We start from the raw sequence: 25772 nt of genomic DNA, 5'->3' as shown, positions 1-25772 counted from the left end.
TTCATTTTTCAATTGATGAGAATAGTTTCTTCAAAGTGGTTTGTGGAAACATTAGAAATTTTTTTCACCTCAATTTAGTCTTATTAATTCAGTATTGTACATATTCGTCTGATTGGATCCTTTTCCTAGACAGATGGGGGAAAGGTGGAAGATGTATCAATTATAAGGAGAGGAAAGAGAATTTTAGTTCTTATTTCACCTTTTGAATCTGGCAATCCTGAAAGCTGTTGTTTATCCAGCTGCGCTCTTTTCTTTTCGGTTTTATCTTTAATATATCCTGTTCGTATTTCGAAAAGATTCTTGAGAAGTATTTTATTTCTTCGATCGTTTTACGTTATTCGGATATCGGAAAATATCAAAACAATAGCTGTAAATAATAATACTCTCCAAAATCTGTTACCATATGTGTTCAAGTGATTTGAAATGAGTGATATTTCTCTCATGTTCGTATTACAATTTTGAATATTATTTTTTGTGTTTTACTACTTGTTTCTGGTAAACAAATAAAAAATGTAAGTTGAATCATTTTTTCTGTAATTACACAATATGTTATTTATATAGTACGAATTTTGTAAATATGTTGTTAAGAAAAATTCCAAGGATATTTAAACCGGAACTTATTAATTTTTAAAATTTTAAATTGTATTAGTTCAATTTTCGTAATCTAAGTCATCTCTTTTAATTTAATTAATGTAATAAAGCATTGATCATAAGCGGTCGCATTCCTTATTTAGTAATGGCATAGGTCAACAGCTGGCAGTGTTGATCAAACTTGTAATACACAATGAACAGACAACTTGTATTGATGATCAAATTGGCATTCCGTCTGTCATGTTTCCTGTCTGCTTTTAGCGATTTTTTTTTTAAATAGAGAATTGTAGAATCGAAATTCGAAAGTTACTCTCAATATCTTTACTTTCATAATTGGGAAAACATATTTACTTTTTTAATATTTTCAAGGATCGTCTGCCGAGTATAATCAAATACAAAAATAGCACTTTTGTTTGTTTTAAATGCATTAATTTGATTATATGACTATATTTCTAAGTAGTGTCGATTTCATTAAATATAAGAATGCATATTACAATAGAATTTGTAGTAGATTGATTTAAAGATTATATTGAAAAAATGTGCAATAAATATATTTGTTTTTACTATTTAAATTAGGAAGATGATGTGGTAATAATTATTTTGGACAATATTGTCAATTTGATTAAAATTGTGAACTTTTAACATATTGTGGTTGTGTAGTAAATATTAATGTTTGATTGTTCCCTCTGACAATTTATATATATATATTCTTATTGTGTGATTCCAATTTAGATTGTAAACTAATAAAATTTATTTTAAAAACATATACAGATCTTTTTTTACCCTTGAGAAACTTATTTAATATAAAAAATTTAATTTCATAATGGTAGCAATAAATGTTGTAATTTAAAATTCATAACTTTTTAGTTTATTTTTTAATCTTAATTTTAAATCCTTATCTTTAAAAAAAATATTTTCATTTAATCTCAATTAATTACCATAGTTTAGTAACAAGTGTATTGTGTTAAACTATTCATTATAAAGTTTACTTGGCTTCTTTTTTGTGTATGCGTGTGTGATTATCATTCCACTCAAATTCTTTACCTCTCTTCATGTATATCAACAATATAAAAATTGTTCAATAATTTCAATTTTCTATCAGTAATTACTAAGGAATGTTTTCTCATTTCTGTTCTATGTTGCTATAATTTAAAGAAAAGATATTTATATTTAACACTTATATAAATGTAATTCAAGCATTTGTTTGACTATTCAATAATAAAATAGAACAAACTTCATTATATCTGCATATAAAATAGAACAAACTTTATTATTTCTGTTTGATGTGTATTAAGTAAAAATCTAAAGATGTAAAAAGATAAATAAGATAAAACACTTGTTATGCTGGGTTGACGAATTTAATTTTCCAAATTCTATTTAGACTGTTAATTGTTAATAGTAAACATATAATTAGCAACATTAGGTATGCAATATTTTTTATAATTTAATTAATGTGGTTTATAATTATATATTTGTTTTTGAAAAATAATGTTTGTGTATTGTCGAAAAGAAATAGGTAGTTACTTGGTGGTTACTTTATGTGATCAGTAGCCAGTTCATATAATCAATACATATTATATGCTCTTCTCATTTTGTCTTAGAACAGATATCACATATTTCAATTTCAAAAGTAGCTTTTGGAAATGGGATGGTTAGTCCACATGAATTTTAATTATCTTATCCTCCTCAAAACTATGCATACAAACTTTATCCACATTTGTTGTGATAATATCACATGGCTTTTAATTAATTGCATATTCACACTTATTGCTTGCCAACAGATTCTAAAACCCTCTGCATTTTTGCACATGCATTAGGATGAATTTAATTCGTCAAAGTAGGGTTAGAGGAAAGATGAAAGGAGGCCATGTTTACATTTAACAATAAGGACTTCGTGGACTGAAAAAATAAAATAATACTGTCAAACACAATAAGATATTCGCATGCACATGGGGGGGCGGGGAATTGAACGAAAAAGTATCTAATTGGGTGAAAATCAAGGTCAAAGAATACCGGAAATACGCTCATCCTTTCACATCTCACCAGTCAGTGAGATAAAGTCATCTCAGGATGCTGAAATGAACAGTATATGGTGTGTGTTCTGCCACCTAGTTTCATACAAAAAGACAATGCTGTACATTTATGTTATTAGAAAAAATATGTAATTGTTATTTTAATAATAGGTTTATTCTTTGTCTCAGAAATGGTGTATGAAAGATTTATAACTCTTAAAGAAACTTTTTTGCTAAAATATGTGGTTTATGCAAAATTACAGCAATTTTACATAAACATTTTTACAATTTGAAATAGTTGTAAATGATTAATTTCTCCTTCTTCAACTCTTTTTTTTAAATTTTGATGTGTACAATTTTGCTTCTCTTCAAAAAAAGTGTTTGTCACAAACAAAAAAAAGTTTTCTGTAACTTGCTTGCACTGTTTATTATCATAAAATTGATAATTCTTTTTATTTGTATAAGAGCAAAATGATGGAAGCAAGTGGAGAATCTCACAGTACTGAATGCAGTGATTGCAAATCCTACGTTGTACTTGAAAATACAGAAAGAGATTTGCAGCATTTTGATGAGTTAGCATTAAGCTGTCCATCTTGTAGTGACTGTGATGAAGAAGAGTAAGCTATTTCTTATTTTTTTTAATGAATTGATTTGCTGTTTATTTTCAATTAATTGAATGCTGTTTTTGAATTATTAATTATAGTTATGTATTATGACTTGAACTCCCTTCCTTATAGTCCCTTGAAATTTGTAAATTCATATTTGTTCCATTTATATTAATTATTAATTTTAGCAGATTTTTGATTCCAATCATATTGTTTATTTTTTACTTTATAAGATATTTCTTTTGGTTACTTGCTTTTAAATATGTTATGTAACACTAATAGAATGTTATTTTTTTAAGTCAGTAAATCTTAACTTTTTATCAATTTTCATTAATTATTTATTTAAAAATTATTATTTTAAAGCAATTTTCCTTAAATTTATAGTTCTATGTTTTTGAAAATATTGTCAGCATATCATTATGTTTAACTTTCATTGTGACATTTAATATTCGTAAAACTCATTTAATATCGTAAGTTACCAGTAGACTAAAATTAAATGGAAATATTTCTTTTTAACCTTGTTTCTTTGTGTAGCTAGTATATTTTTTGTACTTTTTTCAAAATGTTTTACTATAAAAATGTTTTTATAAAGTAATGTTAGTTCATTCTAAACTGTACTCTTTTTAATTATAACATCTATCATCAAATAATAGTGAAACCCTCGATTAAAGAAGGAATAAATAATTTGAACCTTTGTATTAAAATTTTCACTCCATACTCAAATTGCTATTTTAAAAATATATTTACTCTAATTTTTGAGGAAAAAATTTAAATAATTAATTTATAATACTTTATTCATGCTTTTCGATTGCTATTTTGTTTCCTGAATTTGTCTGCAACTAATCATTATGTGGCAGAATTTGTAGTACTTAAAAACACTCAGTATATCAGATACCAGAACTACTATAGATTGAAAGGATATGTTGAAACAAAATTATCAAAGCAGCAATTGGAAATTTAGGTGCAAGGAGCATTTAAAAATCAACATAAATACATGTTAATACTAACATATTGTCCAAATATGTTAGTATTAATTTGGTGTACAGATGTTGTACTAAAGGGTTTAGAAAATCAAACATATGGGAAATTTATAACAGATGACTATTAGAATTTTTTATTAATAATTTGAATTTGTGGCTGCAAAGCAACAAAAAATTACTAATCATTTGCTGATTTTCAAAGATAATTCATTTATATGTGTAATTAGAATATTACATCTACATTTAGGAAAGTTATGTGTTAAAATAGTACGCAACAAAGATAAGTAATAATAAATAAGTTTTCTAGTTTCTTACTTTCAATTTGTCTTAATGTACTGAACCTCAATTGAGTTTACAAATTTATCAAAGAGCTACCATTTGATTTTAACCACTAAATAATACTTTTTTGTGAAAGAATCATATCCTAAGTGTTTAGATTTATAAGTGCTGAACCTTTTTTTTTTTTCCTTCTTTTTTATGAAAAGTTAATTTGCAAGGTTTTTTTATTGTTACAAAATTTGATACTGAGTACTGAAGATGCATTGTACTGAAAGACTCTCATAAGACATTCAATTTAAACTCAGGTTTGATTTTACTTAGAATTCAAATTTTAAAAGAATATGGATTTGCAACTGAAGTTTTTATCATTTATAATGTGATAAAAAAAATATTACATTATTTAATTGTACTTACAGTAAGATTTTAAATTCGGATTAGATTGTAACAGTCCTTTTATTATCAATACTTATGTTTTTTTTTATATTGTTTTTGTTTCTTTCAACATTCTAGAATGGCTTGTGAATCTGAAAGATTAAAGCGTCTGGAAGAAGAGCAAGAACAACTTAATTCCTCCCTGATAGCTCTAACTTCACATTTTGCTCAGGTTCAGTTTCGTCTGAAGCAAATAGGGGAAGCTTCTCCTGAAGAGAAAGAGGTATATTGTTTTCTTGAAAATAACTTTCTATGCATACTTATTATTATGTAGCCTTACTTTAATTAATACTCTTTAGAGTTACCTCGATTTTTTGGTAAGTTTCATATTTAATATGAAAATATTTCTGTAATTTATAATAGTTCTGTTTTATTTATTTTATGCTGAAATCCATTTTAACATTTTCTCTCAAAGTACAGGAATAGTTTTATTCTGAAAAATAAATTTCATAAATAGAATTTAATATTAAATTATGCATTTGAGGATGGAGATATATTGGAATCATTAAATGAAGTATGGAATATTCATATCACTATACTTACTTTATGTATTAGACACTTTTCTTTAATTTTAAAAACAAATTTTTTAATATTCTGTTATACCTATAATTTTGATCTTACAGTGTGTTGAATATTTATTTGCTTAAAAAAAAATTTTAAAAGTGTTTTTTTTTTTTTTTTTTTTTTTTTTTTTGTGAATTGCTATCATTCTTAAACATTGACATTCAATTTCATAATAATAGTGAAACATGTTGATAATGCAAAACTATATTGTTTTTCATAAAATGAATTATTTGATTTAATATAATATATTCTTGTTCTGTTAATAAAAAATGTATTTCTATCTGAAGATTTGCTTATTCAAAAAATATTTACGTAAAAAAACTTCTTTATTAAGTGTTTTAAATTATTATTGTGCATATAAATTTTAAAACAAATTTTTATTAAATTTTTTGTGTATTTACATGCTTTTTTAATTAATGTTTATAGAATGTAGATAGTCTTTAATGGTTATTTTTCCTGTTATTGCACTGCTTGATTGTTATTAAGTAAAATTTGTAGAATTCAGATATTTCTATTAATCTGCTTATTGATATCACTGATTATGATTCATCATTTTCTGTGAAATTATGATTTCTATTACCAATTTTGCACAAATTTTCTGACTTTTAAAGTTGCCAGTTTAGTACTAAATCACAACTAATTTCATATTTGATAAATTTTTCTAACTTCCTTGATGAAACTGACTAACCTGCTGTAGTTATTCAACTTATATACTGCTATCCTTAGAAGAAATATACTTTAAATGCTTTAAATTATTATTTTACTAATTGCCACTCCCACCATCTAAGAATGGTTCATGTTTTCACAGGTTCAAAAATAGAATCATAGTTGATTATTATTTTTATAAAAATTAATAAGAAATATTCAAGAATATATATTTTTTTTCATTTTATGATATGCATGAATATGATGGTGAGGTTGAAATCTATTGTTATGCACCTCTTAATTTTGTTAGTATAATGACCAAAGCAATCTGAGCGATTTCACTGGTAGACTTGGGTTACAGCATGACTGAATTGCTTACCTTACTAATTATCTTGCCTGTCCTTTCATATGACTAATCATGACTATGAAAGGACTAATGACTAAGGGAATTAATCCTATGAAAGGACTAATTTCAGTTTCTAGATTTCAACTAGATAATAATGAAAAATTATTGAGCTTAATATTGTTTGAATAGTGCATCATTGACTGCATACCAACATATTTTACTTTAATCTGAGAAGATATAAATTTTTGAAATGAAGTTCCTCATTTAATTAAATATTAAATTATATGTTATAAGTGGAAAATTGATTTTATTAGTTTAAAAATTGTTTTTTTTGTTTGTTTGTTATTTATTTTATTTTAGAATTTACTGAAAGAATTAGAAGAATTTGCTTTTAGAGGAATCCCAGACATTCGAGAGTATGAAAATGGATTGGACTTAACTCAAATAATTGTAAGAATTATTTTTTATTCATTATATCTATCGTTATCTTTCAGCTTCAAGTATGTTATTTATTTTTAATGTATTTATAATGTTTATTTTTTATAATTGTAATGATAAATGCTTGAGATCTTTGTTATATTCCAACTTGCCTGTAAACTGTTGATTCTGTTTGAACCTAGTAAAGATAGATTAAGAGGAAATAAATATTTAATATCAGAATTAAAAATATTTGTTTTTACCTTAGCTGTTTGATAATTTAATTATTAATTTGTTTTTAAATTTCGAAATAATCTTGAATCATGTTGATTCAATGATTTAAGATAAGGCGTAATCTTTAGCAATTAAGAAATAGTAATTTAATTTATACAATTTACAGCAAACTTGTAGCTCAGTATAAACATTTTGGCAGTCCAGCAAATATAATAGAATGTAACATTTTTTTAATTTAAAGTTTTTTTATTTTCTTTAATTTCTAGTTATTAATAACAAATTATAACAATTGCAAATGGCTTAACACTAGCTGTATTACATCTAAGTATGTCCCCTTCCTATTAGTTCCAAATATTTTTTTAAGCCAATAATGTGTAAATTTCTAAAACAATATTACTATTCTGTTGATGTTGCAAAAACTTTCTTTGCTGAAGTTGCCTTGATGTAAAGCAACTTTCATGATGTAATTTTCTTTTTGTCTATTTGTTCTAATTTTTAGTTCATAATTGAAGTTCATCTGAAAGTGCAATTTTAGAGCTGTTATTTTCATAAGTAAAAGAAAATAAGTCTGTCTGATCAATTTTAACCTTGGATCAGTTTTGAAAGTTGTTACTATGATTAAAATATCCTAAGAAATAAGAAAAGTGGTAAGAGAGAAAATACGTCAAGTGTGGGGGAAAAAAGCATAAAGTTTACTACTGTTTAACAATCCCAAGTTCTTCAAAAGGGGGGGGGGCAACCTACATAAAATTCGATTTTATTTATTTGGCCTATCCTTGCATTTGAGTTTGACACCCATTATTTGGAGCTCTAGTAACTTCTACCATTTATAACTATTTTTTATAGATATTAGAAACAAATCTTACTGATAGGCAATCATTGATTCATGATTATTAAAAATATTACTCTATTGCTATAAAGAATCAAATAATCTTCCACATATCAAATAAATGTCTACTTATTATTTCATTATAGTTTTTTTAACAAATTCTTTGAATTCTTAGATTACTTTTCAAAAGAAAAAAAATTAAGTCAATCAAATTTGATTTTCTTTTAGAATTATTATTAATAGTTCAAATCATTCATGGAAAAGAAAAGATTAATTCTGAACACCTCCCATCTTCCATCTTTAGCAAAAATTTCTCCTTACTGAGTTCCCATATGATTCAACTGAACATTATTTTTAGTTTATATTCAGTCTCATTCTGTTTATATTTTTTATTCCCCAAGTTTCTTTTCTTTATTTCTGCAATAGTGTTATAACTATATTATATTTGCTTTAGCTTCCTGACTAACTTTAAAAGACTTTCATGTGTCATGCTCAATATGCTGATAATGATGTTTGTTGTCAACATTACATTTTCCCATTTACCACTAATATTTCTTTTTAAAACTTTATTTTTCCAATTTAAAGTACAAATTTTCTTTTCCAAGTCTGTGTTGTTGTTTTTTTTATTTATTTATTTTATTTTATTCATAATTTGCTATGTTTGCAACTATAATATTTTTCATCTCCAGAATGAGCAAAAACAAGAAGCCAAACTTGAGCAGCAGAGAACTAGACAGAAAGAATTAATGAAAAAGCTGAAAGAACAACTTGAAGATCTGGAACATTATGCATATGAAGTGAGTCCTAAAAGTTTTTGGATTTGTGCATTAAATTGTTAAATCCTGTATCTTCCATTTATAATTTTAATTTAAAAAAATTTAAAAAGTAATTTGAAATGTATCTCCGTGATTCATTGCGCTTTTGTCTATATGTGCATTTGCACTATATCTGTAAGTTCAAAATTTTATTTGTATTAGGATATAAAACAAGTTATCTCCAAGGATACCCATACATTATTTCATGAATTCCTCATTTAAAAATGAGACCGGCTTTTTTCTTTATTCTTATGAATAAAATATCTTTCATCTGAAATATCCATCAATATGTATTCATCCTCCATACTGAATCCTTTATATAATATAAAATATATGGCAACATACAAGAATAAGTAAATTAGTGTGCAATGAGAATATTCGTTTAGCTGTTATGTTATAAACTAAGCCATATTTTTTTATCAAAATTATATTCAATGACAGATTGTTAATTGTTATTACTGGCTACCAAGAATAATGCATTAAATTTATTGTTATTATAAAAACTTAATGTACTTTTAAAGAAAAGTTAATAAAAACATTTAAAACCATAAATATTTATGATAGGTAATAATTTCTTAAGGCTTTCATGCCTCAAAGTATGTTACTTTTTACCATGCAGAGAAAGAATGTAAGTTTCAAGAAAATACTTGATATGATAGTGGCAGAATAAAACATAAATGTAATCTTTTTCAAGATAATCCATTATTTTTTACAAGAATTCTCTTATGAAGCAATAAGGAATTTTTTAGTACTAAAAATCCATATGCTATTTTATAAACTAATTATATTATTGCCCATTGACATTTTGCCCTGTATAGCATAATTTAAATGTGATTTTTATGCTGTAATGTTTCCTGGATTAACCAACATATAGTTGTGCATGCATTCTGTCTGCTTTATCGTATTTGTAATTACTATTGACTACAGTAGCTATATTAAAAGTTATAGAATGTTTCTTATTTTTGTTCATCTTTTCCTTCTAGACTGGGGAAGCAGGTATGCCTCAAAGCATGTTACTTGAGCGTCAGTCTGTTATTATAGAACAAATTAAAGGAAAACTTCTTCTAAATTTGGATGAACTTGATAAACTGAGTCCAGATGAATTACGTTCCCATGTTGATGCAGCTATAAAAGAGGTATTAAGGAAATTTCATTTCTGTAAAATATTTTATAACTAAAAGTTCTGCCTCTTACTTACTAATGTTCTACATTCATTAAATTTGCTAAGTAATTCCCAGGCTTGATAAAGAAACCCTACTGGCTTTACTTGCTACAATTGGGCATCCTAACAAAGTTATTAAAAATATATTACAGATAAACTAAATTTATTTGTTTGTGATTCTTTAACTTAAATCAAAAGTGAAATAAAAAATTTTAGTCTTAAATCACCCCCGCAACCCTTTATTTTGTAAAAAAATTAAATAATCAAATTAAATTAACACACAAAATTATGAAAATATCAAAAAGAATAATCAATAAGTGTTTTAAACTACATAAAGAGAATTTTATAAATAAATTTTGTTTTGTTCACAAAAAATGTTATGTGTAATTTGTAAGCACAGTTATTATTTTAAAAGAAGGCAATTTTATGAATTGTCAAAAATCTTAAACTGTTTGTTTTTTATACATAATAAAGATATCTATAATAGAAAAGATCAGCTTACTATTATGAAACTAATTAGTTCTTTTCCATTCTTTTATTATTTTCAAACTTTTTTTGGTTGGTATATGTGCATCTGAATTTAATTTTAATCATTCTTTAAATGATATTTCATATCAAGACTGAGATTCATGTTTAACTCAACTAAAAGAAAGTAGATTGAAATTACTGAAGAACATTTCAGTAATTTCAATCTACTTTCTACCAATCTGAAATATTACTGAATTACATTTCTTAAATAAAACCACATAACTCATCTACTGTGATAAATGTCATCAAATTCTGTAACTAACACATTTTGAGAACTGTGAAACGGAAACATAATATAGATTATTTGTTAAATTTATGTCAATTAGTAAAACCATTTAACCATCACACACTTAAAGAAAGGAAATCCAATACTCTTCCAATAATATATTTTACATTTTTTTAAATTATAGCATTTTATTTATATATGATATTTAGATCACTTTTAAAATGATAAGGTTTATAAGCTAGGACAATTTTTATCTATAAATTGTGCTATGCATTGTTAAAATAGCATTCAAAATGCTGTACATAGCAGATTGTTCAACTTAGAATTACCAGATTTAGTAGGCGGCTGTTTTAAGCAGTAAATGCTCACAAAGAAAAGTTTTTTTTTAATTTAATTAGATTTTTGATTAAAAAGCAATTGTTTTTCCTCAATAATAATGGAACATATTATACACAAAAATCATTTTTGTACTATTTTAAGGTATATATATATATTTATTTAAATTTTCTATAATATCAATTTATTTCCCACATAGTTTTTCTCTGTCTTTAAATAATTTTTTCAAAGTCTTTTTAAATATATTTTACAACAATATTTTACATTGTTTCAGTAAATAGGTTTAGACATATGCATATAGCAATTATATTTTATATAACTATAATTAAGAGTAAATTTTTAAAAACAATATAAAAATGAATGAATAAATCTCAAAATGTTTATTATGATGTGGAGTTTCAGATTTAAGGTTCTACTCTGCTTTAATTTTTTCTCTTCACTATAGAATATTCTTGGATTCACCTCATTATTGAATTGATTAAGATTTTAAATCTTTTGATTTTGGGGGTCTTTCTGAATACTTCATATTTTTCTGTAGTGATTCCTATTTCTTATAATTAACAAATAATATTTCATTTACTTACACTTTATTTCCATGTGCTAACATTAACGTGCATGTTTTCTAACTCATTAAATGAAGCTTGTGAATCCTGCAAAGATGAAAGAGCAACTTGTGAGTCAATTAAAAACTCAAATAACTGATTTGGAAAGATTCATTGAATTCCTACAAGGTATTTAACTCTTTCTAACCATACCTAACAGTTTCTATCAATTTTTCAGCTATTAAATAATAAAATGCTTTATATATTTTAGATTGTGTAACAGGAATAACATTTTTCTTTCATTTACTCTAATTTTTTTATGTCATTATGATGGCATTCATTATTCTTAATGCTGTATATTTGTAGCAGCATCATTTGATAGATGATTTTATGCCTTTAAATTTCTTTAATTTCCAGAGCTCTAATTCTATATTTTTTTATAGATACTTTATGATAATTGGTGTTTAATTTCCTCCAAAAATCTGAGTTTGTTCTATTGATTTATAGTATTATATTCATATAGTTGTTGTTATTTTTTAATTATTTTTTAAATAAGGCATACTTTTTAAAAAACCTATATAAAAAGAATTATTGCAATTTAATGAATAACAAAACAATCCTTTAGTGTCATGGCCAGCCAGTTAGGAGTATACTGTGAAATTGTTAAATAAGTATGTTCATAAACAACTTTTTCTTAGATATGTATTAAAACTTACATTTTAATAACATTAAAATGTGCCTAATAATTGCCAATACTGTATTTACTCTGAATTTGAAGGATTGCTTTGATCATATTAGAATTAAGTTTTCCTGCATTTTAACACGTGTCATATTTTTATTGAGTTTATAATAGTTAAAATGGAAAATTTTAAAATAATAAATTAACTAACATCACTGTAAATTAAGTATTAAGAAATAATTTAAATCTTGTGTAAAAATCTTAATTTTGTAGAAACAAATACTCTGTGGGAATAATAATAAAACAATGCTGACATTTTTCTGACAAAATAAAAATCCTCATGCATGAAAAATAATTCTTAAATAATTATAAAAATGTAATCCATTGATTTCCTGTATAAAAAATGTAATCCATATTATTGATTTTCCTTGCTTAATTACACCTCTTCATTAGAAAAAAGTGTACAAAATTTATTATTATATTTTTAAATAAAAAAGAATTAACTCTTATATTGAATTATATTAGAAGCATCTTACTCATTTTATAACTTCAATTCTTTAGCTTCGTTAACTTTGGAATTCAAATTAAAAAATGGTTCACAAAGTGGAACATCAAAGTATTTATTCCCTCTGCCCTCAAGATATTTATATTTAAAAAAATGAAATTAATGCTCCAATATCCTGTATTTATAGTACCATCAAAACTGATGATTACTACATTACTATTTAAACATCATAATTTTCTAAATATTGAAGTTTTGTGATTTTATTATATTTCTAAGATATGTAGAAAAAAATTCTTTTCTGTTTTTGTAAATATGTAGAAAGTATTTTATTGTTATCAGGAAAGCTGCTTTATTTTAAAATTATAATAATACTTTTAAAAAAAGTTAATGTTATAATAACTTTCATAAGAGAAATTGGATAGCATATATAGTAACTTTTATGTTACTAATGGATAGTATGAGCAAAATTGTAAACTAAAGAAGTTTTATAAGTAGATTCTATTTAATTGCATGTATGAAAAACAGCTGTAAATTCCAAAATTAACACAAATAAAACAAAATGTGAATATTAAGTAAAATTTAGTGAAATTTCTTCTTGAATTTGCAAAATTTTAATAAATATTTATATAATGAGCTAATTAATAAAAATCATGGTGTTTATAAATCATTTTTATACCACTGCATTTAATTTGTAGTCATAAAATATATTTCTGTTTTCAGTTACTTTTCTAAATTATTAATAGTAATGGCTGAATGTTATATTTGTTTTTAAAGGAGAAGCTACTTCAAAAGGCCAACCAAGATGTACTTGTGATTGTCCTGTACATCGAAAAGTAAGTATAGTAGTTAATTATAAATATAAAATTTGAACTTCAGACAGTTTTTATCTACTTAATATCTATAGTGGAAATTTTTAATAGAAAATATATTTGAGTTGAACTTTAAATAAAGAATAAATATTTTACTTAAATTTTCATAAATTATTGATAACAATTACTTATAAGTAAAATGCATTTAATATATGCATGCATGATGTTATCAGTTATGTCATTTTTTAATATTGTAATGTAATGTAATGTAGTTGTAATGAAGATTAAATTATTTCTTTTTACAAATCGTCACTTTTTAGAGTTTTAATGCATTTCTAATTACTTCAGTATATGAATTGTTTAACCAGGTACAGGGTAGTTATAATTAAATACAGGTTGGTTATAATTAAAGTGCAAGTGTTTGAAGAACTGCAAAAGAAAAACTACTTTGAGTACATTAAAAAAATTTGGTATATGTTATATTTACAACATAAGGAAATGAATTACACAATAAAAAAAAAAAATTAGTTCAACTTTTTGTCATTGATGGTTCCTTTTAATGCCAATATTTTATACATTGCAATTATAACATTTTTTTTTATTAAAACATGAAATGCGTAATGTGTTACAGTATTTCTTCAATATGGAATCCTTCAAGTCCTATCAAATGCTGTAAACGCAAGACAGCGTGATCCACAGTAGCACCTAATGTTTCCTGCTGAATTTCTAAGACATGTCCAATAATGCTGCTTTGTAAAGCAACAACAGAGTTAGGTTTGTCCTTGTAGACACAATCTTTTAAATATCCCCACAGCCAGAAACTGCCAGAATTCAAATCAGATGAACGAGATGGCCACAAGGCCCGCACTTTTGTAAACATATCGCATTTTGAATATGTAAAAACTTATGATTGGCCATATTTATCCATTGTAATTGTGAAAATTTAGCTGAATTCCGCCCTAGAAAGCCATAAATTTACAAAATATAGATTTTTTTTTTTTTGTGTTCATATGATAGATTAATGAAAAAGCTAACATAAAACTGATGGAATTTACATTGTACTGATATTTTGCTTAAAAAACATTTACTAAAGAAGGAAACGTCAAATGATAATTTCTATTTAATTTGCCCCCCCCCCTCCTGATATGGGGGCACAGGCCAATTAACTGTTGAATCGAGGCAGTTTCCAACTTGCAAAGCAAAGATCACTTTACTTTCTAAAATTTAAGTGCAACTAGTGCCTGCTACGGTGCAGCCAACTAGCCCTGTTGGGGTAAGATTTAAATCAGCAGTTAGACCACACCAAACTGTAACAAACATTGAATGCAATAGTTTCCCAAAAACAGTATGCGAGTTAGCTGAGCCCCATATCTTACAGTTATGGGTGTTGACTTGTCTGGATAAAGTTAAATGTGCTTCATCAGTCCACAAAATCCTTCGAATCCATGATTCACCTTCATCAATTTTGGCAAGAATGAAGTTAATAAAATGAATTCTTTATTGTGGATTGTTTGGTTGCAAGTACTGTAAAATTTTAATTTGATAAAGATAGCATCTTAAAATGTAGAGCAAGATTTTGCGTACGGTCGCCGTAGTTTTGATAAAGTCCTTGCTACACTTCTAGTGCTTACAGTTTGCTGATCCACTAACCCTGAATCAATTGCTTTTCTAATCTTTTCCACAACTTCCTGATTCACAGATCTTACTCTAGTTCCAGGGAGCACTCCGAGTTCTCCTTTAGCTTCAAATTTATTGATCATTTTCTTAAGCCATTCACAGACACTGGTCCTTTTACTCAAATCTTTAAGATGGTGATACTCTTTCAAAGCAGATTATAATTGCTATTCTTTTGATAATAAAATTTTACTAACAGAGCAAATTCTACCTTTGACAAAGTCATGGCTATAGGTTAAGGATACATGACTTTTATCATCATAATGATTTTAAAATTGAAGTGGTATTCATGTTGACATAGTACAGAGCAAAAACAATGTTTTAATAATATACAGTGCCATCTATTGCAAAAAAATGAACTAAAATTTTTTATTGTGTAATTCATTTCTCCATGTTGTAAATATAACATATATCAAATTTCTTCAACATACTCCAAGTAGTTTTTTCTTTTACAGTCCTTGAAACACTTGCACTTTAATTATAATAACCCTGTATATAATATCCCTTACTATTTTTTTACTTGCAAAAATTCTGAGAAGCATATTTTAGCTTTTATTATATACTATCTGTTTAAAAAGCTCATTTATATGCTATTTTTTTGAATAATTATATTACCTTGATCTATTTATTAAACACATAAAATTATCATAAATTCTGTTTTTTCTCTATGTTTCATTTAAATTTCCATGTTCCGAATAAAAGTTTTTTTTTTTTTTTTTTTACTTAAAAAAAAATTTTACTTTTTAAATTTTGATATTAGGACTTCTTTATTTTACATAACTTTGTTGCCTTTAGTTATTGTAATAAGAACTTATCTGCTTTATCAATCCAGTTGTATGCTTTTGCTTGAAGTATTATATAGTAATATTTTTAATCTTATTAAAAAATATTAATTAATCTGAAATTATTTGCTTTTATTGTAGACTCTTCATACCCATTCTGATTCAGATAGCTGTAGTGAGAATGGAAGGCATTCAATGAAAAATCCGGTAAATTTCTGGGCAATATTTTTTAAGTACAATTATTCTTTGTCTGAAAAGATATACATAATTTTTTTGTCATCGTAATTTTTTGAATTCAAATGCTTATTATTAGTTTTTATTGATCTGGTTATAGTCTTTCAGTTAAAAAAATGTTTTGAATTAAACTCTTCATGTTATTTTACTCACACAGTGTTTTTGATTTTGATTTAATGAAATTTTTGCTGTTATTTTTAGAATATAGCTTAGTTAATTATAAAAATATTTAAAGGCATTACTATAAAAGACAATGTTTTTTATCTGGATCCAAAAATGTGTTGTCCTTTTTTTCTCAAATCAAGTACTAGGACATATACTACGAAAATACCAATACTAGAAGAATATAGATGACATAGGTATCAATTCTGAGGAGCATCATGAAAACATAATAATAACAAAATATTACAATATCTTGTATGTCTTTTTTCTTATTGAAACTTTTTTAATGAGACTATAAAAATCATTTAATGAGAATGGGCAAAACTTGCTCATGTTTCTTTATTTCTCAAATAATCAGATTAGAATGCTTTAAGACTCTGAATAAGCTTGCTTATTTTTGTCTTTCCTCTCCGTAATAATCAACCTATTCCAGCACTCAATAGTTTGCAATGCATATGCTAGAATTGATTTTTTGTGCTTTTTGTTAAATCTTTGTTTATTTATTTTTTATTTCAGAAAGATGATGCCACTGTTTCCCACATTATCAGACGTGTGTTGACGCTTTTGCAAATGTTTACTATCACACAATTTGGATGTGGTAGACATAGATTTCAAAAAAATACTTTGAAAAAATCTAATAAAGTGAATCACTGGGGGTGAGCATGATTTATTTCTGCTTATGATATGATATTTTTTATTTAATAAATTGAAGATAATTGAGTTAAAATTTATTTCATTTTACTTTTTTATTATTTCCTGTTACGGGATAGATTTATTTATCTTTTTCTTAGCATTTTATTTTTGATTCCCATTACAAAAATGCTATTTGGGTTTTTAAATCTTAAGTTTTTAAAAACCAAAATTTAGTCAAAAGAAAGTATTATTTAATAAGAAAGGATTTTTATAGTGTTTGTATTAAACTTTTGTTTCATAAAATAATCTAAGAATGTTTTTGTCATTTTTTAAAAAATATTTTTAAAGTTACTTGTCTTTATTTTTATTTCCAGATTCTTTTTATCTATTTAATGGCTTTGTTGAACTTTAATCCATTTTTTTATTTGCATTGTTAATGCTCTGCATTTTGTGTTGTGATGACTGATCAGTTAGTATAAATTTGTAACAAGCAGTGCATATGAAGTTACTATGAAAAGATGTGATGATTTCTTTTATCTTATGATTCAACTTATTTTTTAGAAAATTGTATTCCAACATTCTTGAAAGATTTTGCTATTAGAGAAATAATAAAAGCATATTAAGATAAATTATTGATTTGATCAATTCATTTTAACTAATCAGTATTTATTGTGTTGAAGATAAATGTTTTTATATATTAACTTATATTGTTTGTATAAAAAATATCATCTGAGGAATCACAAGATTTCTTACACTTATGATATCATGGAAATAAGTACACATTCATTTAGTAAACTTTCATTTTTTTATGATTTGTCATATTTATTATTATTTTATAGTAGATCATTGCATTCTTGATTACATTGTAACAATAAAAATTTGCAATATATTTCTTTTTCAAAAATTCTATTTTTAATTTCACATTTATAACATATTTATTTACATTTTAAGTCGCCAGTATTGGGTTTTTTTTTTTTTTTTTTTTTTTTTTTTTTTTTTTTCCATAGAGGTTGCATCCTTATTTACTTTAAATTTTGTGATTATAAGTATATTATAAATATTTTATGTTATAAAAAATAAGTTATAATTATGTACTGTACCACCATCATAGGATTTAATAAAGAAAACTGATCTGTTTACTTTTTTCTGTGAGCCATTTACATAATGGATTGAAAACTTAGCAATTATAATCAACGATAAAAAAACTCTGCCCTTTTAGCTGGTATGGTATAGTATGGTATGGTATAGTTAAGGTTTTCTGGCACAAGGTCCAATTTAGGACAAGCTGCGCCACCCACAAGGATATTTAAATAGTTCTATCATAAAAGTGTAAAATGTGTCAATAAAACAAGAGTACATTGTAAAACGTCAAAAGTTTAGAAGGTCTATGATTTATAATGATTTGGCACAAGAATAAAAATAAAACTCAAATTTTAAATGCTATGAAAGAAACCAATATCTTTTAAAAAGTCAAAAAGTTTTAAGTGAGGTTTCTCACCCACTAGGTCCTATAAATTTAAAATAGGCGAATGAAAGTGAGTTAAACGATCAGAAGTAAAATTAGGACATTGAGTAAGAATATGTGCAATAGAATTGATCACTCCACAGTTCGTACAATGAGGGGCCCGTTCACCAAACAGCAAATGCCCTTTTAGCTGAAATCCTGCATTAGGATTTTTATTTGCTTAGTTATTATTATTTCAATTTAGGGTTACTTTATATGTTACAAAAATTCTTATTTATCTGTTTTGTTATGGAAATTAATGGATAAATAATTCTTTCTTTATATACATAGGGATCTAAGGGCTAAATTAGAAGTAGCTATAAATGAAGTTGTCAAGTGTGCCTCCGAGCAAGAACCTCCTTTTGAAGATAGTGACTACACTAGTGATACTGAAGATGTAAATAGAAATATTTTGTTTCAAATTAATTATTAATTTTATTCATTATTGTATGCACCAGTTATAAAATGAAAAATTACTATCAAAAATTAATATCTGATTTGGTTATATGTAAATCTTTAATATATTTTTGATTTTGAAATACTTGTATGGTTTCTCAAAGAAAATGAAATGCTTTGTTTCATCAAGTGGTATTTATTTCTTAATATGTTTTAGTTGCTAATTATTTATGAAAAACTTCATGTGAAAATTCAGAAAAATGTTTTACATTTTGTTCTTATTTTAAATATCATTATTCAAAATAAATACAAATTCTTAAGAATGCATTATTTTTAGAGAATAAATTTTAATATTTTATAGATTACTTAAAACAGTTGGAAAATTAAATGTCTATAGTGCCTTCAAAAAATTTTTTAATCATTTTAAGAAATAAAAATTATTTCAGTTCATTTATTCTTTATAATAATATTGACAAGTAATGTATTGAATTCACATAAAATTTATTTTCTTAGAGTAAGAAATTATTTGAACTTCTTTTATAATTATTTAATAAACTTCTGAGAAATATTTTTAGCCAAATAGGTTTTTTTTTTAATTTATTAAAAATGACTTGTATTAATTATAGGTTCCAGTTGTGCAGTGTAATGAAAAGTTAACAACTGCTGTCCGCAAAGATTTAGCTTGTGCCATTAGGGATTTAATGCAGCATGGCCTAATGCCTGTAAGTTATATTTCTGATAATTTTTTTTAGAAGTTTTGAAAAAATGTAAAGACTTTTTTTAAATTTTTCACTATGTAATATAATTATTGAATGAATTATCTTTTAACAGATAGGGCAGAGTACTAGTTTAGTTCCATTTGGATGTTTTGCCGTCCAATCAAGTGCTCCGAAAATGATGCATGCATGGGATCTCATTCTAAAATATTATGAATTGAAGGTTAGTTGTATTGTTTTTTATAATAAATGTATAGGCTTCATAAAAAATTAAGTGAAATGTGAAAAAAAAAAATTCTAAATTTCTTATTTATTACTCACAATTTTTTTGCTTTTTTACATTACATTCCTTCTGAAATTGGATAAATAACATCATATTAATCATTGTGTTTAAAAATCAACAGAATGGATACCAATTCAATGCTTCTCCTGCCAGAAAACTTTGCCAAAGTTTTAATTTAGAAATAGTTGGAGGAGTAGTTACAACACCCAAGCAGGTATGGATTGTAAATTTTTTTATCGTGTTTTAAATATCTGTCTTATTTTGTTAAATAGTAACTGTATTGGTTTGCAGAAATGAAAAGTTTTGAATACCTCAGAATCTGGCTAATAGAATGAGATGATATTTGGCAGAAGATTTATAACAAAGATAAAGGTTATAAAATTGCCTCAATAAATCTTCTAATTTTTTTATATAGGCTTCGGGGTCATTGCTCTTATTTAAAAATGACTCCTGTGTATCAAACTTTTGATTCATCTCATATAGTTACATTAATATTTATTCATTTTTTTTAAATAGTTATAATTTTCAATTGATGAAGTAATTTTGTATTTACTCTATTTAGTAATATTTGCTTGGTTTTCTTTTGAATTTTATTTTCACCTGGACCTGACTTTTGATATTGGGAAAAAAAATTTCCCATCCCTTGACTGATATAATTCAAATTTTGTTAGATTTGATAATCTGACTTCAAATAAAACTGATTATTATATCTATTTATTTATTTTAATTACAAATGTAAATCTCAGTTTTAAAAATTGTTTTAAGTTTTGTTAATTATATTAACTGAAAATTCTGTTTTGTTCATCTTATTTGAAATTGTTTATTACATTACAAATTAATAATGCATATTTTATGTTATAATGTAATTTTTATTTCTTTATTTCCTTTCTTCTCTTTTCTAATGCTGATTAAAAATATTGTTCAGTAATTTCTATTGTTTTTCATGCTTTATAAAGAAAAAAAAGTTTCTTGTGAAATACACATAGATAATTTTAGTGAGTGTGATTTTTGAATATTTATGTGCTTTAATTTGACAAATAAATGTTTAAACAATGAGCCTAATTGCTGATAATCAGTAGAAATGTAACATAATTGGGGTTTTTTTTGTTGTTGTTGTTTGTTTGTTTGTTTTGTGCATTCTTTACTTTAGAGATAAAGCCCAATGTTGCTGATTTAAAGGTTTTTTTTCCATATTTGCATTTTTATTTACTCAACTGCAGCTTCAGCTGCATAAAGTTTATATGTTGGGAAGAAGAAAATGGGTGGAGGGATCTCCGGAAAAAAAATATAGTAAACAGTATATTACAGTGTTTTTGCTTTTGTTATTATGAAGCATTAAAATTGTTGCTTACAGTATATCTCTCTAATATAAAAATATAGAATATCCTTTTATTTAGTTATTTATTTATCTGTACTTTTAAGAATTATGATTGTCTTGTAAATACTTTTTTCGTTTTTTTCCATTTTTTTTTTTTTTTTTTTTTTTTTTGATTACAGATGCTTCTTAGTGCCATTGACAATATTATTTCTACCCACACACCTCTTAAACGATCTCAAGATTCTCATTTTAAGGCTTTTATTTGTACTGCATTGAAGTAAGTATTGTGATGTCAGAAATGTTGTTTATAGATTTAAACTTCACCTTATTATTTATTACACAATTTTTGTTTCTTATTTTAGTGAAAAGCATCTTGTTCATTGGTTGAAACTCATATACAAGACAAGAATGTTGTTGGAACGTTATTATCAACCATGGAGTTATGCAGTTAAGACAGGTGATTTTTTTTTCTTTTGTTTAAATATATAATTTTATCTAGATATCTTCCAATAAACTATAAATAGTGTTACAAATTTGTAATATTGCTTCCCTGCACTGCTAATCTCGTAGTTAAGAAGAGAATTTGACTGATGTTTTAATGAATACTAGGTCATTAACAACTGGGCTTGTCAAACCATTTGGGGGATTGATGAGGAAAATGACGTATTTTGAAAGTGCTTGCATTTTGGCAATATTTCTATAGAAAACCAAAATTCAGGTTCTTTCTAGGAGCTCCCATACCCTGTTATAAAAGGTACATAAGTGATGGCACACATGATAAGTAGTAGTCGAGTGAATTAAGTCTCTCTCTCTATCTGTCTTCAAGTGGTTTGTATTGTTGTGATTGTTTTATAATGATTTTCTGATTACATCTTTGCTATTGAAAGTGTTGTCTTTGTATATGTTTCTACTCCGTTTTTCTACATGTGCTTCATGTTTCCTGTGAAATAAATAATTATCTGTTATCAAGTTATCAAACTTTTCACCATGCACATTTTCCATAACAGTACTTCTTTATATAATTCAGTTTTCATTAATATAATTATTAAATGCATTAAATTGTTTTCATTATTCTATATAGTAAAAATATTGTGTGCCACTATTTTAATAAGCTGAAATTTAGGAATTTTTTAACATTGTATTAAATAACTTAAAAAAAAAAATGTCATTTTATGCATAAAATCTTCTAATTGTTTTTTTTTTTTTTTTTTTTAATATTTTAGGTTTTGAAGATGCTCTAAAGTCACTTGAGAAACTTGGAAATTTTGATTTTGATCTCCCTGTAGATTTAGCAGTTCGACAACTGCAGGGCATAAAAGATGCTTTTTAAATTAAATGTTGAATTTTGTTTATTATTTTAAGTTTAATGAATCTATTTTTAGTGTTATTTTTTGTGTAAAGTTTTCTTTTATGTTAAAATAATTTTTTTTTTTATTTTGCTTTTGAAAGTTATAAAAACTTAGCATTCTAAATAAACTGTACATTAAGTCTTGCATATGTACTTAAAGGTTTCTTTTTTTTTTAACATTATGTTAAAACCTTTAGAGAAAAAATGCTATCACTAATGGAAAAAATTATTTGTATTTAAAAGCACAGATGTATTATTTTTATAAATTTTGCTCAATGTTGAAATGCTATATGGTAGAATATTTAAAAATTATTTTTACTTATTTATTGTCTTTACCCATATTATTATGGACTTTTGAATTTTAGAGATCAATTTGCAGATTATTATTAAAGTAAAAAAAAAATATTTTAAAAAAGATTCTGTAAGAATTTTACATCATTGAAAGCTCTTCCAAATGAAATCCATTTTTTTACTCCTCATGCATTTACCTGTTTGATTTATCAAAGTTTATTTATTGTTACTCTTGTATCTAGTCCCCATCTTGTATATATGGCCATTTTGTTGCATGTGAAACTAAAATATAAAGTTATTGCATTCTGATGTAGTTTGTGTAATCATTGTAATATAAAAACTCACATTATTAACATTAAAATCAAAATTGTAAGAAAACAGCAAATTAAAACACAATAAAAGCTTCAAAACTGTTAGTACAACAAAGAGATATAAGTGAATTGAAATTTCCAATCAGTGTATGTTTAAAATATTTTATTATATAAAATTTTATAAACCAAATTCTGTCACTATAATTTTATCATTGCAAAGAAGTTTGAAACCTAACTTCAAAAAGTCCTTTTGTAATTTTCAGTTTTAATATTTTTAGTCATTAATAAATTAAATAGCAGTGCAAGATAAAATGGCTGGATGTGCTTACTCTGTCTGAAAAAGTTTGAAATTGTGCTATTCATATGAATGCTTTTTTGTTCAACAAATTTCATCATTAATTTTTAGGTATAAAAAAAATTTGTTTAAAGAAATGATTTAATTCATTTTCATATGGAACTCATAACTGTTAATTGGTGGTTTGATCCTTTATTCTCTATATCTGTGAATCATTTCACAATAATATTAAATGAAAATTAGAAATGAAAATATAATTTTTTTTTCCCCTGATGTTACAAGAGGGGGGGGGGGAGACATCCTATTTTTTGAAGTTATATCTATGAAAATAAATTAATGTTGTAAAGAAATTTGACAGTTTTCCTAAATTATCTCATCCTTAAGTTATAAGACAGTTGAAAATTAGAAGCTGGAGAATCAATTTTCAGTTCCTAAGTTTTAAATAGCAATATTTTTGTTAAAAAGAAATTTTTAATACAAATATTTTTCATAGTGATAAAATTTGTAAGCAAGTAAGCTTGTTTTGAATTATCTTTGTATGTATAATTGTAAGGGATTATAGCAAAATGGATATTTCATCCACTACCATTTCCATCTCCCTTGTACTAGATAGTCCATTTATGGTTTTAGTTAAAGAGTATCTCCTTCTTCATAACAAAACCCTTTTCTTTTCAAATCCCATAAAAATTATTCTATGTTCTTCAGATAAATGGTCAAAGCATCATCTATACTTACATATAGATATGAACTTTTCAATGAGGGATCGTTTGAGATTCTAGTGACCTTGATTGGGTACATCTACAAAATTTTTCAAATATATTTTATTTTAATGAATCTCTTTACAATAATTAGACCCTATAAGAAATCTACCTAAAATGATATTGTAATTAGCTTTTCTATTACATATTTTTTGATAGATTAGTTAAAATAATAATGTTGACTCATTGCAGTTGAGAAATGGATATTATCTTGGCACAAAACCCAGAAAATGAATCTTGTGATACTATTATATTTGCATAATATAGATTTTCACTTTGGCAGACAGGGTTCAAAGTCGCAGTAATATTGTTCAAAAGTTATATATTTTTTGATATACTGAAATCTTAAAATGTATGTGCATTTTTAAGAATTATTATAATTAATAATAAGCAATATTAATAAATATAGATTTTGTTGGTTATTGAAAATGGTGAAAGCATGTTAATTTTTGTTGGAGTACATTCTCACTCAAATATTTAGTCTGTCAACTCATTGATTGTGCATGATATTGAGATTTAAAATTATGTTTTGTTTATCCTCAGAAGAAGAAATGCATTATATAATATTTTTCTCTAACTATCTATTGATCAACATTACATTAAGATAAACCCTTATGTGAATATGAATGAACATCTCTTGAAGTGCATAGCATAATGCATTCTTTTTTATTGTTATTCAAAGTTTGATTCATACAAAATAGTGTGTATATTTAAAGAAATATATAGTTTTATATTCAGATGACAGAAATACCTGTGCCATTCTTATTCAAAGAAAATAGTTAAAACTAATGAAAAGTTTTTAAAGATTACACAAATAGAGTTATTCTTTTCAAGAGAATGGGGTAATTTATTATTATGTACATTTACACTTTTTTTTTTTACTTTCTCCTATGTCGTATGCAAAAGAAAGGTATGGTAATTGTTGAAAATTTGAATTTTTAATGAATTTTCACAATTTAAATCTCTCTGATTCCAAAAAATGCTTTTTGGGGTACTTGGGTGTTAACCACATACAACAATGATGAAATTTAACATGCGTCATCATACCAATTTGTAGATTTCTGTCCAATTTTGAATGAAATCCATTCTCAGAAAGTTTAGCTATCCGAATGCAACTAATTCGATAACTACAAAACGTAAAGAGCTTGATTGAAAAAATTCTTTTTTTTTCAGATTTATCATCTGAAGCATACATAGATTTAGCATCATTAATGTTAAATTTTTAACAAGATCTGTTTAGACATTGACAATCAATCAGTCTGTACTTTCTCATGCAGGAAAGGTGATAATGTCCTAAATATGCAATATCCTAGATAAATAAAATTATACATAGTTTTAGCATCTGAAGTATAGATTCTTATATTTTGAACAAATCTATCGAAGGATTGACTATCTGTCAGGCTATATTTCCGCAAGTATGTAATGCAGTAAACACGCATCGCCTTAGATAAATGAAATTTGATATTGATCTTGTTATTAAAGTTGTAGTAGCATGACAAATTCTGGTTTCAATCAACGAATCGGGTCACGT

The 25772-nt window shown here is 25.3% G+C and overlaps 1 protein-coding gene across 2 annotated transcripts; it reads left to right on the top strand.

Annotated features, from left to right (window-relative positions):
* Positions 1-231: 231 nt before the first annotated feature.
* LOC129963878 (RUN domain-containing protein 1-like) lies at positions 232-23186 on the top strand. 2 transcript variants are annotated; one of them, XM_056078458.1, is made up of 17 exons: positions 232-443; positions 3069-3220; positions 4978-5122; positions 6815-6904; positions 8624-8731; positions 9733-9885; positions 11642-11732; positions 13502-13560; positions 16134-16199; positions 16905-17044; positions 18817-18922; positions 19548-19643; positions 19753-19860; positions 20042-20134; positions 21418-21515; positions 21601-21695; positions 22462-23186. In XM_056078458.1, exons 2-17 carry the CDS (start codon positions 3075-3077, stop codon positions 22566-22568), a joined length of 1701 nt encoding a protein of 566 aa, XP_055934433.1. In that variant the 5' UTR covers positions 232-443; positions 3069-3074; the 3' UTR covers positions 22569-23186. The 2 variants fall into 2 exon arrangements, with proteins under 2 accessions (XP_055934433.1, XP_055934432.1); XM_056078457.1 differs by having other exon boundaries at positions 232-512.
* The last annotated feature ends 2586 nt before the right edge of the window (positions 23187-25772 follow it).

The sequence above is a fragment of the Argiope bruennichi genome, chromosome 3 (genome assembly GCF_947563725.1).
Source record: "Argiope bruennichi chromosome 3, qqArgBrue1.1, whole genome shotgun sequence".
Lineage (NCBI taxonomy): Eukaryota > Metazoa > Arthropoda > Arachnida > Araneae > Araneidae > Argiope > Argiope bruennichi.
This window is presented reverse-complemented; position numbering and strand designations above follow the sequence as displayed.